Source organism: Dermacentor albipictus, chromosome 1, assembly GCF_038994185.2.
Source record: "Dermacentor albipictus isolate Rhodes 1998 colony chromosome 1, USDA_Dalb.pri_finalv2, whole genome shotgun sequence".
Lineage (NCBI taxonomy): Eukaryota > Metazoa > Arthropoda > Arachnida > Ixodida > Ixodidae > Dermacentor > Dermacentor albipictus.
Window position 1 is genome coordinate 292,269,730 of NC_091821.1, and position 15,460 is coordinate 292,285,189.

General features: G+C 46.3%; 1 protein-coding gene across 2 annotated transcripts in view; it reads right to left on the reverse strand.

The window, feature by feature from the left end:
• The window catches only part of LOC139054448 (octopamine receptor beta-2R-like), a 413,068-nt gene extending 406,992 nt beyond the window's left edge, over positions 1–6,076 (reverse strand). Inside the window, exons 1-2 of one of the 2 annotated variants that reach the window (XM_070531428.1) lie at positions 4,631–6,076; positions 2,016–2,472 (exon numbers count right to left, since the gene is read on the reverse strand). In XM_070531428.1, coding sequence (XP_070387529.1) covers positions 2,450–2,472; positions 4,631–5,795 — 1,188 coding nt within the window. In that variant the 5' untranslated portion in view covers positions 5,796–6,076 and the 3' untranslated portion in view covers positions 2,016–2,449. Of the gene's footprint in view, positions 1–2,015; positions 2,473–4,630 lie in introns of those variants that run through there. The other variant, XR_011511240.1, reaches the window with a different exon arrangement.
• Between the last annotated feature and the right edge of the window lie 9,384 nt (positions 6,077–15,460).

Sequence of the window (15,460 nt, forward strand, 5' to 3'; positions counted from 1 at the left end):
ACTTCTCCAACTACCCCGGTCATGTAGTAATCGTGGCCATGCTGTCCCTGTTGGCCATGTTGGCCAACAGGGAGAACATGGCCACAATTCCGAACCAACAAGCCATGTTGGCGAGTTAGTTCGACTCAAAAGATGTCTATTCAGATGAACACCTTTGCTATACCGCACCTTCACAGTTTCCACAAGATAACCGCACTGCGCACGGCCGAATCCGTACACTCCATGGATCCGTATTCACAAGCTTCTTTTCACGCATAGAATAATCGAGTAGTGCAGTGACGCATCTCTCTGTGTGTGCACTCCTGCCTCTTACAAGGTGTATATATTCGCAGTGCCCAAATAGAGGACAAAAACCTATCCATTGACAGACGCACCTGGTGTGTGTTCCATTTGTGCGGAAAAAGGCCGCCTATATGGATTACAGTTACCAACGCAAGCAAACTCTACTTACAAGACTTTATATAGCTTTCACGACTGTAACTTAAACCAGGCGTGCATAAGTTAGGCTAACATTCTCCGCGTCGTTTCAACTAGATTTGGCGATGTTCGTTGCACGATGGTTACGCTTCGCAGCGGTTTCCTGGTTGCGCGAACTCCACGTTCCACAAGTGTCAGCAAGCCAGTGTTAGCGTTAATGTATTTATTCGTTCTTCATGAACACAATTTTATGCTCACTAAAAGTAGGTGTCAACATATTGTATAGCATTCCTACACAAGTGCCATTTTCGCCATCTCGGTAGGCGACTTTTCTTCGTACAACATTTATTTGCAGCAATGGGTGCAAAAAACATGACTGCAATGACCTAAAAGTGCGCAGCACACATTTACTTCTTTCAAAATTAATGGCGGTCACATAGATCAGACACCACGAGGATTTGCTGCGACATAGTTACTTGCGCTAACAAGACTAACGGGGAAAAAAGTGGGACAGGACAAAGCGCAACTTTGCTGACAACTGTAGTAGATAAACACGTAAATGCTCCCTGTGTTTTCATAACACGCAAGTGCTGAGACAGTTCGCCAGGCAGTTAGATAGGGAAATAGCTGAGGCGTATTACATTTCAAAAGCTTCTGACGAATGTGTAAACGCTCCATCACTGGCACTCACTGATAAAGAGATGTTGCACCTTGAGAAGTACCTGATCAATGCTTTGTAATGGCTTGCTGTGGGCGCCTATCAGCGTCGTTGCGCATTTGGTTTCTCCCCTACGAGGCACATTCGTTTATGCGTCTGTCTTCGCATTCATTTGAGCATACGGTGGTTTCTTGCATTTTTTCTGAATAAAGCTGTCAGTTGAAGTACTAGCGCTTTGTCTTATCCCACTTTTTTTGGTTAGTCTTGTTTGCGTTAGCAACTGTCACAGCAAATGCATCAACACCAACTAGCCCTAGTTTCTGCGTTAATCACCATGAGGACTTTCTAGCATGAGGGTGCAAGGCGCTATACATATGTGCACATCTAAGGCGTCCATAGAGAGGGGGACGAGGGGGGGGGGGGGGGACAGACTACTTAAAATAAATTAAATTTTGGAGTTTTGCGTGCCAAAAGCACGATCTGATTATGAGGCACGCCGTGTAATTGGGGATTCCGGATTGATTTTGACCACCTGAGGTTGTTTAACGCGCACCTAAATCTAAGTACAAGGGTGATTTTTTGCATTTCGCACTCCTCGAAATGCGGCCGCCGTGGCCGGGATTTGATCCTGCGATCTCGCGCTTCGCAGCCCAACACCAAAGCCAGGAAGCAACCAGGGCGGGTGGGTCAGACTAGCGAAACTTACGTTCTTTGCAATGAGTAGTGCTTTACGAACATTAGCCTCTTGTAAACTAGAACAGTAACGAACTCGACAAAGAAGCCTTGCATGGGGCCAAATAGGCCAGAAGTTAAATACTTCAAGTTGCACAGCACTTTCGCTTTATATGGAAAAAGAGAAAAGTATTCGTTTTTGAATAAAGAAATATGAATAAAATCAGAAATATGAAAGGAATAAAGTATGGCACATAATACAACGCGTCGGCAATTACATATTTCAATACTTGAGTTCAATATTTCAATACTTGAGTTCACATCAAAGACCACATTTTTAGCATGTAAACGCTACGTATTAATAAGAAACGCAATGGGAAAATCGATGGAGTTGATTGCATTCAGAGTGAAGTCAGCAAACGTTCTACAGCTCGGGCACGCTGATTGCTTGTGAGCATGCGCCACGATCATAACTCTTGCTCACAGCCATACGCCTTTTTTAAGTCCTTGGCTATATATACAATGTCGTCGTTGTAATCCGTACAGTCAACGTGCTGCTGACTTTGAGCTTCGTGTGGCCCTGGTCCGGGTAATTTTTTTATTAGGCGACGTTGGGCAATGAGAGGACGTCGCTCACGCACTGGCAGGCGACGGCAGCCTCCAGCGTCAGAGAATTGCTTGGTTGCCTGGAGCGAATCATTGTCAGGCACAGCCGTTCATGTCGCCTACGTAACAGAATCACACAAGCAAAGGTGGAGCTCGCCGTTAGAGTGAAAACGATGTCGACTTTGCTCATTGTGAAGGATTGAAATGTGACACCGGAGAGGCAGCGCGAACGACCTGAGAAACCAGCCAATGACAACCAATTCTTACAAGCGTGGTGTGTTCGACTCTGGGGACGTCGTGTCCATTACTAGCAAGCACAGTGGTTCTGAACAATTGGGCGATATATGGCACACACATGATCCAGGTCGTCTTAATGCGGGCCATTCAGTAACAAACGTGCTCCACTGAACTTACCTGTCTTGTGTTTAAATTTTGCACACGTTCGTCAATACAATAACTAAGGACTCTTTTCTGCAGCCTACCAATATGCAAGGTGGAGGCAGAATTGGTCATCGACGCGAGAGTAGCAAGACAGCTACACACTTTTCCTTCGTAGTTTCATGTTCGAGTCCTTTTCTGCAGTTGCACTGCATCACCATGCTTTGTGTAACATTCGCATGCTCACTCCATGGTATGACATGTCTATGCCGGTGCACAACATTAAAATAATTCTCTCCACATTAATCAATACTTGCACCATATTTCATAAGATTAAAACATACGACGACGGTTGACAGGTGTTTCACTCGCGTCTGCTAGCGCACATATTTGAAAACAGAGAAAAAAAGATAGTAAACCTTCACATTAATAAATATTCATGCAAAAGACTAAAATTTGCGATAGTGGATGCATGTCCTCAAAGAAACATCATTATGAGGTGTATCGTTACGGCGTTCAGATTCGTGCACGCAGGGAAACTGCCAGAAAAACAGAAAATAAACGCGGACCCGGAACAATGTTTCATGCCAATTTCACTGTGTGGGTGCCACCTCATCAACACCACCTCATAATCATGCCAGCCCTACTAGCTTTCGTCGAAGCAATTGAACTGGAAGCAGTCTATAAAACATGACCAGACCACCAGCATTTGCAAAGAAATCCATGGCCCAGCCAACGTGTCACCATAGCAAGTGTCCGACCCCTGTTGTGTGTCTCCTACTGAAAAACTAGTATTCCTAGACTGAAAGAATAGTGGTAAACACTGCGCCTCACAATTCAGAGCATTTGAGTTATGGAATACCAGTCCTGACAAGGCTCGTTTTAAGTCAGAATTCGACGTGAGGCTCGGCACAACGGCTGTAGTTCATCAACAAAAGTCCCCAAATTCAGCGAATGTGCCTATCGGTGATTAGCAGGTCAGCAGAGGATACTGACCCAGCACAGCGAACACATATATCAGTGATACGCGAGTAAGTGACTACAAATATAGGAAAACTATAATATAGGAAACAATATATGACAATATAGGAAAACTCAAAAACGTTTTTGGCATCAGCGTACTTTCTACGAACCTATAATCAAAACTTTGCATTAGGGGCACGTTAAAGATCGCCTGGTGGTCAAAATTAATCTGGAGTCCCCCACTACGACGTTCCTCAAAAACAAATGCTGGTTTTGACACGTGAAACACCATAATTTAGTTTAATAATGAAAACTGTGGTTCCGAACATCTTAGGCAAAACGGCACAGCATTTGTTTCTAACCACAGTGCCTTTTTTTTTCTTTGGGGGACCGTCACTTTCATATTTACAAAAAGCACCGCGGCTTATAACGTGGAGGTTACGAACTACACTGCCATGGTGTTTTTGCTTATTGTGCCACTTTACAACTTCATGTCCCACATTATAACGCAATATTTTAAACAGGAGCGCATTGAGTACCCTTTGGCAGCGGCAGAAAAAGAAATGTGTCAATGGCGAGTTGAGTATGTGAATATTATTGGTGTTAGGAAATGGACTCGTCTAGAGATGCAGTCCCAGCACAATTATTCTGTCTGCGCAACAACGTTCAAGGTACAGTCATCATCACGGCACAGGTGGAATGTCAAGGCGGCATTCATGCTCAACTGGACGCCGCAGTGGAGCATGGCTTGCCGCCGGGTCCGAACAGTTTATTGATCCTAACCAGCAGGCGAAGCGCAAGCTCTCGGCGCGGAAAGGTTGCACTCCGCCTAGTCCCGGAGGCACTTACTCTCGGCCACGTCCAGCGTGGACCGGTAGGTGCAGTCGAAGGGCCGGCTACGGCTACGCGTCATGAAGCAGCAAGAAGCTCCCTTACATGAGCAGAAGATGGCCTGCAGTGTCTCCTTGAAGGCCTGGCGGAACTCTCTGTTGAAGTACGCGTAGATGACGGGGTTGAGCGACGAGTTGAGGTATCCGATCCAGAAGAGCAGGTCCACCACCAGGTCCGGGCAGGGGCAGGCGTCGCCGCACATGGTCACCGACACGTACCACAGGAAGAAGGGCAGCCAGCAGAGGATGAACGCGCCCATGATGATGCCCAGCGTCTTGGCGGCCTTGTGCTCGCGCTTCATCTTGTTGATGGTGCGCTTGGTGGGCGTCGACTGGCCGCTCTCCGGGTCGTCGCCGTGCGAGTTGCGGTGCGGAGGGGCGTGCACGTTGGGCAGGTCGGTCGAATTTCGGCACAGCATGCCGGCGGGCCCCATCTGCGACTTGCAAAGCATCTTCTCCTGGCGCGTCGCCTCCACGTAGATGCGCCAGTAGGTGAATAACATGATGCAGCAAGGAATCCAGAAGGATACGCTACTCGACACGATCGCGTACGGCTTGTTCACCACGAATATGCACTCGTCCGGGTGGTCCAGCTTGTAGACCAGATGCTCCTCTGTTGTGTACCAGCCCATGAAGATGGGGATGAACGAAATGAGGCCCGAGCTAATCCAGGCGCAAGCGAGCATGATGGCCACCGTGCGGCCTGTGATTTTGGTCGGGTACTCCAGTGGCTTGATGATCGCATAGTAGCGATCCACGCTGATGCAGCACAGGTGCATAATAGAAGCCGTGCTGAACAGCACGTCACACGAGTTCCAGAAGTCACACACTGTCTGGTTGAAGAGCCAGCGGCCCGAGATGGTGACGGACGCGTTGAAGGTCATCGCGAACAGCGCCACCAGCGTATCCGCCAGCGCCAGCGACACGATGAAGTAGTTCGTAGTGATGCGCAGCTTGTGGTGCCGGATCACCGAGGTTACCACGAGAAGGTTTCCAAACACAGCCGACGAAATTATGGTGACCAACGCGAGCGTCTTGAGCACCAGTTTGAGCACACTCTCCCAGGACTCGTCGTCGCCGGCTTCCTCGTCCGTCAGATTTCCCAGGCTCGCGTTGGGCGCCGCCGCCACGGTCATGCTGCCGCCCTGCCTCCCCGAGCCTCTGGCAGCGCCGGCCGCCGCCGTCGCCGCGAGAGCCTCAGGCGGCGCCATCTCGCGCCACCCGCACCAAGCCCCCCATCGATCCTCCTCGACCGCGCGCCGTAATAGGACGCCCCCGCCGCCGCGGCCTCATTAGTGCGCTAAAAGCGCGTCGGGGCGGCGCTGCCATTTCTGCAAGCGCATGCGACCATTGTCATTCAACAAAAGGAAAGCACTTGAATAAAGCCGCAGTATACAGATTCCGCGACGGCGCGGTTCAAGGCGGACCTGCACTTTTCTATCTTTAACGCACCTTCCTGTCAAGGGCAGTGTCTCAGGCTGCAAAGCAATTCGCTAACTGAAAGACGTACAAGTTGACAGATATTGGTTGTAGTTAAGCCCCAAAAAGGTGCAAACTCGGATTGTACACAATCAGTACAGTTTACACGCATCTTTGTCACGCAATGATAGTCGTGTTCTACATTGCTTGTGTTTCCTTTCTTGAACTTTGCTCCCCGGATATATGCAGGTCACAAATAGGACGTGCGCTACCAGCGTAACAATGTATTATCTACGCTGAAGTATCGAGAGCGCAGTTTGCAAGAAAGGAAACGCAAGGAAGACAGCTGAGAAATATTGTTGTGGGGCAGAGATGTGCCCCTAAGGGTGTGAATTGTTCGGACGACCGTGCAATCGAATTTAGAGCATCTTCATTGCAAGTTACAAACATGAAACTGGAACCTCCAACTGCATTAGCTTTATTACTAACTTGCCTGAATAAGACTCGATTTTGCCTCCTGTCCTTGTGGAGTATTTTTGGAAGAGATCAAAGCAGCATGTGATCCCTCTTCTTCCCTCTCTCGAGCTAAGAACAGCTGCTTCCGGTAAATCTGTGGGTCCGTGCCCAATGAATTGCGCCGCGCCCTCCAGGAGCGAACCGAACAATTTCTTTCATGAGGTTCTCGCCCCGGGTCTCTTGACGAAAGCCGAACGCGGCACGTAAGGAATTGAGACTCGGTCACCCATGGCAAGTTGTCTTCCCGATTACGTCCCCTTAGAAAATTATTCCCTTCAACAACGAAAGAGAAGAACAGCAAGCTATGGTTTACGGTACGGAAAGTCAAGGACACTTGCAATATGAGCACAAAAACCATCCAATGAAAGTTGGCGAAAAATGAACATAAAACCTAACTCATCACCATCACCATCATCATCAGCAGCCTGGTTACGCCCACTGCAGGGCAAAGGCCTCTCCCATACTTCTCCTACTACCCCGGTCATGTACTATTATGAGCAATAGGAAAGGGAACGCAGGAACGCTAAGAAAACACCCTTAGACCCAGCTATATGGATTATACGCAGCGGCCGCCGTTGGAAACAAAGTGAAAAGGGGAACGCTGTTCTAACAACTGTTCGCACTCCCGCCGTGCGTCTGCAAAGTGCGAAACTTCGCATCGCCAGCAGACAGTGATAACGCTGTTCGATATTGCGTCACTGGTAAGTTTTTGCGCCGAATCGTTACAAAAGGTAGCACTGTTTCTTACTTCGATATTGAGTTATGGTAAATCTTGTAAATTAGGAAAGAATGGTCTCTAAGGGTGAGTTCAAAATAAGCTTATTGGCGCTTGCCGCATATTAAAAAAAAATATGTAAACAAATCGTCATCGCAGCTTATCCTCGTTCTTTGTTTTGTTCGTTGGAGGCCTAATAACGCGCCATGCCACCGCCGACTTAAACGACTTGACATAAAAACTGTTTACAGCGCAAACACATGCAACCACAAAGTATAAGGGACAGGACACAAGCGCTGACTGTCAACTAACTTTTATTAACGGAAGACGGGTGCCTTATCTTATATAAGGGGAAAGGCAGAAGTGAAGGGGGAAGGGAGTAATACAATCAGGGATATATATATATATATATATATATATATATATATATATATATATATATATATATATATATATATATATATATATATATATATATATATATATATATATATATATATATATATACATACCCTTATACTTTGTGGTTGCATGTGTTTGCGCTGTAAACAGTTTTTATGTCAAGTATGCACCAACTCGCCCAGAAAGAAGCTTTAATGAAGACTTAAACGACGGCCTCCATTCTTTGAGGCAGAGTCGCGTAGAGAGCCTCGATGAATGGGGTATCACGCTGAATGCATTTCCACTCATGTTCTATTGCTTCCCATAGTTGGTCGGAGTTCGCCAATTCTAGTGACCTCTTCGAAAGGTTCACTTTAATACGGCCCCAAACGCGCTCTATAATGTTCATGTCGGCACCCTTCGCGCCCCACTGAAGTTCTTTGTTATCATGCGCTCAGTTTTACACAGACGATATTAAGGAAGGACAGGACGTGGACGGACGTAGCGCAAACTACCAACTGTTTAATACTGTTACAGTACGCGCTTATATACAAGGAGATATGGCGTGGGGGGGGGGGGTATAAAAGATATGACAAGTTCACGAAACGTGATCGTAGTTCGGGTCAGGCATACATCGTTCACTTGCACCCGTTCGCCTTGGCAAACTCGACCTCAGCTTTGATAAGCGCGATGGACGGAGTGCTTACGCATATTTCTTTTTCATTAGCTATCGCAAGCGCCTCCCATATTTCTCGCCCCGTCTTTGTTTATGGTGTGCCAATGACTGTGGTGCTTTCTAGTAGCGGAGGGCATTTGCATTGTTTGCAATGTGCAGCCAAGTTGCTAGGTGCTGTGAGAAGCTGGCACGTGTATTTGTGCTCCCGTAACCTATGATATAGACAATGTCCAGTTTGCCCGGTGTCCCGCAATCTAGTGGGATTCGGTAAACAAATGAAGTAGCACATTCCACGAACTTTTTGACGTGCTTAGTCTCACAGATCGTAGCACTAGGGTTTGCCTCTTTGGAACCTGCGTTCACCCTCTTGCACGTGCCTTTTAGTTTTTGTGGGGCGGAGAACAGAACTTGAACGTCATGGCGTTGGGCTGTCTTTTTTATCCTATGTGACAAGCCATGAATGTAAAGCAACACCAGGCGTTTTTTTTTTCAGTTTTTCTTTTTCCTGTGTTTTCTGCCTTTTCCTGTTGGTTCTGATTTCGAGCAACACGTTTTCACAGATTTGCACCACCATGCTATTCGGGTACCCACTGTTTCTTAAGCGGCTTACTTGCAAATCGATGCTCTCCCTCACAGCATGGCGGCATGATTTTTCGATTGCTTGACTGATGCAAGCCTTGGCGATGCCTCTTTTCATGATTTTAGAATGGCATGAGTCATACCTCAGGATTTCTTTTTCTCCTCTAGTTTTGTAGCACCAGCATATGTGGGAGCCTCTGAGCCTAATCAAGGTACTGCAAACGACCTTCGGCAGGAGTCTCGTACGTGAACTCTAAACCTTCTTGCGCTTTTTTGAACATGCTGATGACAGTTTCTACACTAAATGGATCGGTTTCTACACTAAAGTTTCTACAGTAAAGTTTCTACACTAGATGGATCACTAAATGGAACCGATCCATTTAGTGTAGAAACTGTCATCAGCATGTTCAAAAAAGCGCATGAAGGTTTAGAGTTCACGTACGAGACTCCTAGCGAAGGTCATTTGCAGTACCTTGACATAAATATTAGGCTCAGAGGCTCCCACATATGCTGGTGCTACAAAACTAGAGGAGAAAAAGAAATCCTGAGGTATGACTCATGCCATTCTAAAATCATGAAAAGAGGCATCGCCAAGGCTTGCATCAGTCAAGCAATTGAAAAATCATGCCGCCATGCTGTGAGGGAGAGCATCGATTTGCAAGTAAGCCGCTTAAGAGGAAGCTTTAGCTCGGGCCCAACTCCGACGCGGCCTATTCAAATACATGTTAAAACGCAAAAACGTTTTTCTGAGATAACCCCTGGACCGATTTTAATGAAATTTGTTGCATTTGAGAGAGAAAGTTATATTCTAGTGACTGTTGGAAGCGGAATTTTGATTTAGGGATTGAATTTTGTTGAAAGGATTTTCAAAAATTCAGACGTTCGAAAAAAATAGAAGCACTAAGTGTACAAGCTAATAGCTCTACATCAAGAACAGATATCGCGATTCTGTAAACGGCATCCATTAGACCATTCAAAGCGGACAAATTTGATATGTCAGTTTATATCTTACGTGAATTTGTTACGTTGTTTACGAGGGTTCTGCGAAAGTTCTAATTACACATTACTCCATTTTTTGAAGTTCATGTGTAACATATCCATTTTGTTCGCTTTAGACGTGATATCAGGTGCAATTCACATAATTGCGATATCATTTTTCCTTGCTGAGTTACAGAGTTGTAAACTTGATAGTTTCGTTTTCTAAAAATTTGCAATTTTTGTGAAATTTTTATAAAAATTTGACGACCTAAATCGAAAATTCGAAACCAATAGTCACTCGATTTTAAGATTTCCTTTTAAATGCAGCAAACCCCGTCAAATTTGGTGCAGTGGTCGCCGAGAAAAACGAATTCTCTTTTTACATGTATTTAGATAAGAGCCCCGGAGCTAAAGCTTCCTCTTAAGAGACAGTGGGTACCCGAATAGCATGGTGGTGCCAATCTGTGAAAACTTGTTGCCCGAAATCAGAACCAACAAGAAAAGGCAGAAAACACAGGAAAAAGAAAAATTGAAAACAACGCGTGGTGTTGCCTTACATTCATGGCTTGCCACATAGGATAAAAGACAGCCCAACGCCATGACGTTCAAGTTCTGTTCTCCGCCCCACAAAAACTAAAAGGCGTATGCAAGAGGGTGAACACAGGTTCCAAAGAGGCAAACCCTAGTGCTACGATCTGTCAGACTAAGCACGTGAAAAAGTACGTAGAATGTGCTACTTCGTTTGTTTAACAAATCCCACTAGATTGCGGGAAAGTATACACCGGGCAAACTGGACGTTGTCTATATGATAGGTTACGGGAGCACAAATACACGTGCCAGCTTCTGACAGCACCTACCAACTTGGCTGCACATTGCAAACAATGCAAATGCTCTCCGCTACTAGAAAGCACCACAGTCATTGGCACATCAAAAACAAAAACGGAGCGAGAAATATGGGAGGCGCTTGCGATAGCTAATGAAAAAGAAGTATGCGTAAGCACTCCCTCCATCGCGCTTATCAAAGCTGAGGTCGAGTTGGCCAAGGCGAACGGGTGCAGGTGAACGATGTCTGCCTGACCCGAACTATGATCACATTTCGTGAACTTGTCATATCTTTTATACCCCCCCCCCCCCCCCCGCGCCGTATCTCCTTGTATATAAGCGCGTTCTTTAACAGTATTAAACAGTTGGTAGTTTGCGCTACGTCCGACCACGTCCTGTCTTTCCTTAATATCGTCTGTGCAAAACTGAGCGCAATATAACCATGAATGTTCACCAACTAGCCCCCTTCATTGCTTTGCTGCACCACTGAAGTTGCATTACCCCTCGGTCTTCCAAAAGGCGCGTCACGTCCTTCGATGTGCGAACGGGAGACAAGTCCTGCTGGAAAAATTAACACCCATTCGGGTGCGGCCCGTTCAACACAAAAGGTATCATTTGGTGCTCGAGCAGAGTGCAATACGCAGCACTCGTGAACCTCCCATCAATTCTCACCAGTGGGCCCAGGCGTTCGTGGGAAATCGCCCCCCAGACGTCCACAGACACGCGTATGCTGGCGGCCACCTCCTGGATATTCTGCGGACTAATCCGTGTGTTTTCGGTCCGTCAAACTCTCTTTCTTTGGCCTCAGCGGCTCGAATACGTGGACTGATCAGGGAAAACCACATACTTCCACTCGCTCTCGCTCCAGCTGCGGTGTTCAGTATCGAACCTCAGGCGAGCTGCTTTGTTGACTGCAGTGAGCAGAGGATGCTGTGCGGCGATGCGACTTCGCAGTCCTGCTTCTCAAGCCTTCGTCGTACCGTGCTATTGCTCAAGTTCTCCAGGCCAAGAGCACCTCGAACGTCCTTTGCCGTTTGAAATGGTTTGTCGCTGACTGCAGCCACGATGCCAAGGTCTGCGGCGTATCGTTTATGCGTCCTTCGTCTCGGTAAGCCTGGATAATCCGGCTGACCGTTTTCAATGGGCGGCCTGTCACAAGATAAATATTGCGCTGCGTATAACCTCTTTTAGACATTTTTATTACATCTTCCCGCTGTTTAAGAGGCACTCGAGGCATCTTGAGGCTACAAAATCAGACTTGACTGCTGTGTTTGGGCCACTTCAGTGTGCTACGTGAATTTTTCTGAACGAACTTCGTGCAACAAAGTCGCACGAGAGACATTTTGTAATTTTTTTTTCATTTTTCTTTATTCTATTCGCCTGTCGTCATTGGTTCGAGTGCCGCCGTCGTCCGAGGTGCCACTGACAATCGGATGCGTCAATTCAAATAAAGAATCGGTTCGAAATACAGGGAAAACTTGGTCTAAGAGTACTATCAAGTGGTTGCGCGAAGAAAAAAAAGAATGAAAGAAAAGAATATGAATCGGTGTAAATCACTGGCGACGATTACCATCTTATTGACTATCGGACGTTCCATGACATAAGCTGCTGCTTTGTAGAATTGTCAGCGTGGTGGGAGTGCCAACAGTTAGTGGAAGAGCGCCCTCCTTTCCCCCTCTGTTTTTCACAGCGCCTTCCGCGTATCGCTGCGAGTCTGTTTCGAGGCTGTTTGCCACACATTCCTGTGTTCCCTTTCATATTGCTCACAATAGTACTAATTGTGGCCATATTGTCCCTGCAAACTTCTCAATCTCATTCGCACACCTAACTTTCTGCCGCCCCCTGCTACGCTTCCTTTCCTTTGGAATCCAGTCCGTAACCCTTGATGACCACCGGTTATCTCCCTCCTCATTAATGTCCTGCCCACGTTCATTTCTTTTTCTTGATTTCACCTAAGATGTCAATATTTCGCGTTTATTCGCTCGCCCAATCTGCTCTTTTCTTATCCCTTAACATTACACCCATCATTCTTCTTTCTATAGCTCGTTGCGTCGTCCTCAATTTAAGTAGAACCCTTTTCGTAAGCCTCCAGGTTTCTGCCCCGTACATGAGTACTGGTCGGACGCAGCTGTTATACACTCTAAGGAAAGTTTACACCCATTGGAGTGTATATTTGCAACATAAGAATAAACGTCATCTGTCTTGCCCGCATTTCCTTTCTTGAAAACGTAGCGCTGGTTACTTTCCTGTCGGCAATGCTGTCATGCTGACAACGCGCATGCCGTTCGTGACTGGGAGGTGCCGGGTTGGCCGCGTTGGAGAAAGGAAATGCGGACAAGACAGATGACGATTATTATTTTGTGGCAAATATACACCCCAAAGGGTGCAACTGTTTTTAGAGTGTACACTTTCCTCTTGAGGGATAATGGCAACCTGCAGTTCATGATCTGGGAATGCCTGCCAAGCGCAGCGCAGCTCATTCTTATTCTTCTGATTATTTCAGTCTCATGATCCGGATCTGCGGTCACTACCTGTCCTTAGTATATGTATTCCCTTACCACTTCAAGTGCCTCGCTACCTATCGTAAACTGCGGTTCTCTTCAGCGACTGTTAAACATAACTTTAGTTTTCTGCAGAATAATTTTTAGACCCACCCTTCGGCTTTGCCCCTCCAGGTGAGTGAACATTCATTGAAAATGGTCCCCTGAGTTACTCAGCAAGGCAATATTAGCAGCGAATGGCAAGTTACTAAGGTATTCTGCATTAAAACTTCTCCCCAATTCTTCCCAATCCAGGTCTCTGAATACCTCCTGTAAACACGCTGTGAATAGCATTGGAGAGATCGCATCCCCCTGTCTGACGCCTACCTTTATTGGAATTTTGTTGCTTTTTTATGGAGGACTATGGTGGCTGTGGAGCCGCTATAGATATCGTTCCGTATTTTTACATACGGCTCGTCTACACCCTGATTCCGTAATGGCTCCATGACTGCTGAGGTTTCGACTGAATCAAGCGCTTTCTCATAATCAATGAAAGCTATATATAAGGGTTGGTTATATTCACACCATATTGGTGTGAATATGGTCTATTGTTGAGAAGCCTTTACAGAATCCTGCCTGGTCCTTTGCTTGGCAGAAGTCTAAGGTGTTCCTGATTCTATTTGCGATTACCTTAGTAAATATATTGTAGGCAACGGACAATAAGCTGATGGGTCTATAATTTTTCAAATCCTTGGCGTCCCTTCCTTATGGATTAGGAATATGTTAGCGTTCTTCCAAGATTCCGGCACGCTCGAGGTCATGAGGCATTGCGTATACAGGGTGGCCAGTTTTCGTAGAACAATGTGTCCATCATCCTTTAACAAATCTGTTGTTACGTGATCCTCCCCAGCTCCCTTCCCCATTTGCATAGCTCTCAAGGCTTTCTTTACATCTTCCCGCGTTACTTGTGGGATTTCCAATTCCTCTAGACTATTCTCTCTTCCATTATCGTCATTGGTGCCACTGGTACTGTACAAATCACTATAGAACTCCTCAGCCACTGAACTATGTCTTCCATATTTGTAATGATATTGCCGCCTTTGTCTGTAAACGTATACATCTGATTCCTGCCTAATCCTAGTTTCTTTTTCCCTGCTTTTAGGCTTCCTCCGTTCCTGAGAGCATGTTCAATTCTATCCATATTATCCCTCCTTATGTCAGCTGTCTTACGCTGGTTGATTAACGTCGAAAGTTCTGCCAGTTCTGTTCTAGCTGTAGGGTTAGAGGCTTTCATACACTGGCGTTTCTTGATCAGATCTTTCGTCTCCTGCGATAGCTTACTGGTATCCTGTCTAATGGAGTTACCACCGACTTCTATTGCACACTCTTTAATGATGCCCATAAGATTGCCGCTCATTGCTTCAACATTAAGGTCCTCTTCCTGAGCTAAATCCGAATACCTGTTCTGTAGCTTGATCCGGAATTGCTCTGTTTTCCCTCTTACCGCTAACTCATTGATCAGCTTTTTATGTGCAAGTTTCTTCCGTTCCCTCCTCAAGTCTAGGCTAATTCGAGTTCTTACCATCCTGTGGTCACTGCAGCGCACCTTGCCGAGCACGTCCACATCTTGTATGATGCCTGGGTTAGCGGAGAGTATAAGGTCTATTTCATTTCTAGCCTCGTCATTCGGGGTCCTCCACGTCCACTTTCGGCTATCCCGCTTGCGGAAGAAGGTATTCATTATGCGCATATTATTCTGTTCTGCAAACTTTACTAATACCTCTCCCCTTCTATTCATGGAGCCTATGCCATATTCCCACACTGACTTGTCTCCAGCCTGCTTCTTGCTTACCTTGGCATTCAAGTTGCCCATCAGTATATTCTATTTTGTTTATACTTTACCCATCGCCCATTCCACGTCTTCATAGAAGCTTTTGACTTGCTGGTCATCATGACTGGATGTAGGGGCGTAGACCTGTACTACATTCAATTTGTACCTCCTATTAGGTTTCAGAATAAGACCTGCCACCCTCTCGTTAATGCTATAGAATTCCTGTATGCTACCAGCTATATCCTTATTAATCAGAAATGCGACTCCTAGTTCTCGTCTCTCCGCTAAGCCACGGTAGCACAGGACATGCCCGGTTTTTAGCACTGTATATGCTTTTGTCCTCCTAACCTTCCTTACCCCTATTATATCCCATATACTGCCCCCTAGTTCCTCCAGTAGCACTGCTAGACTCGGCTCACTAGATAACGTTCTAGCGTCAAATGTTGCCAGGTTCAATTTCCAAAGGCGGCCTGTTCGGA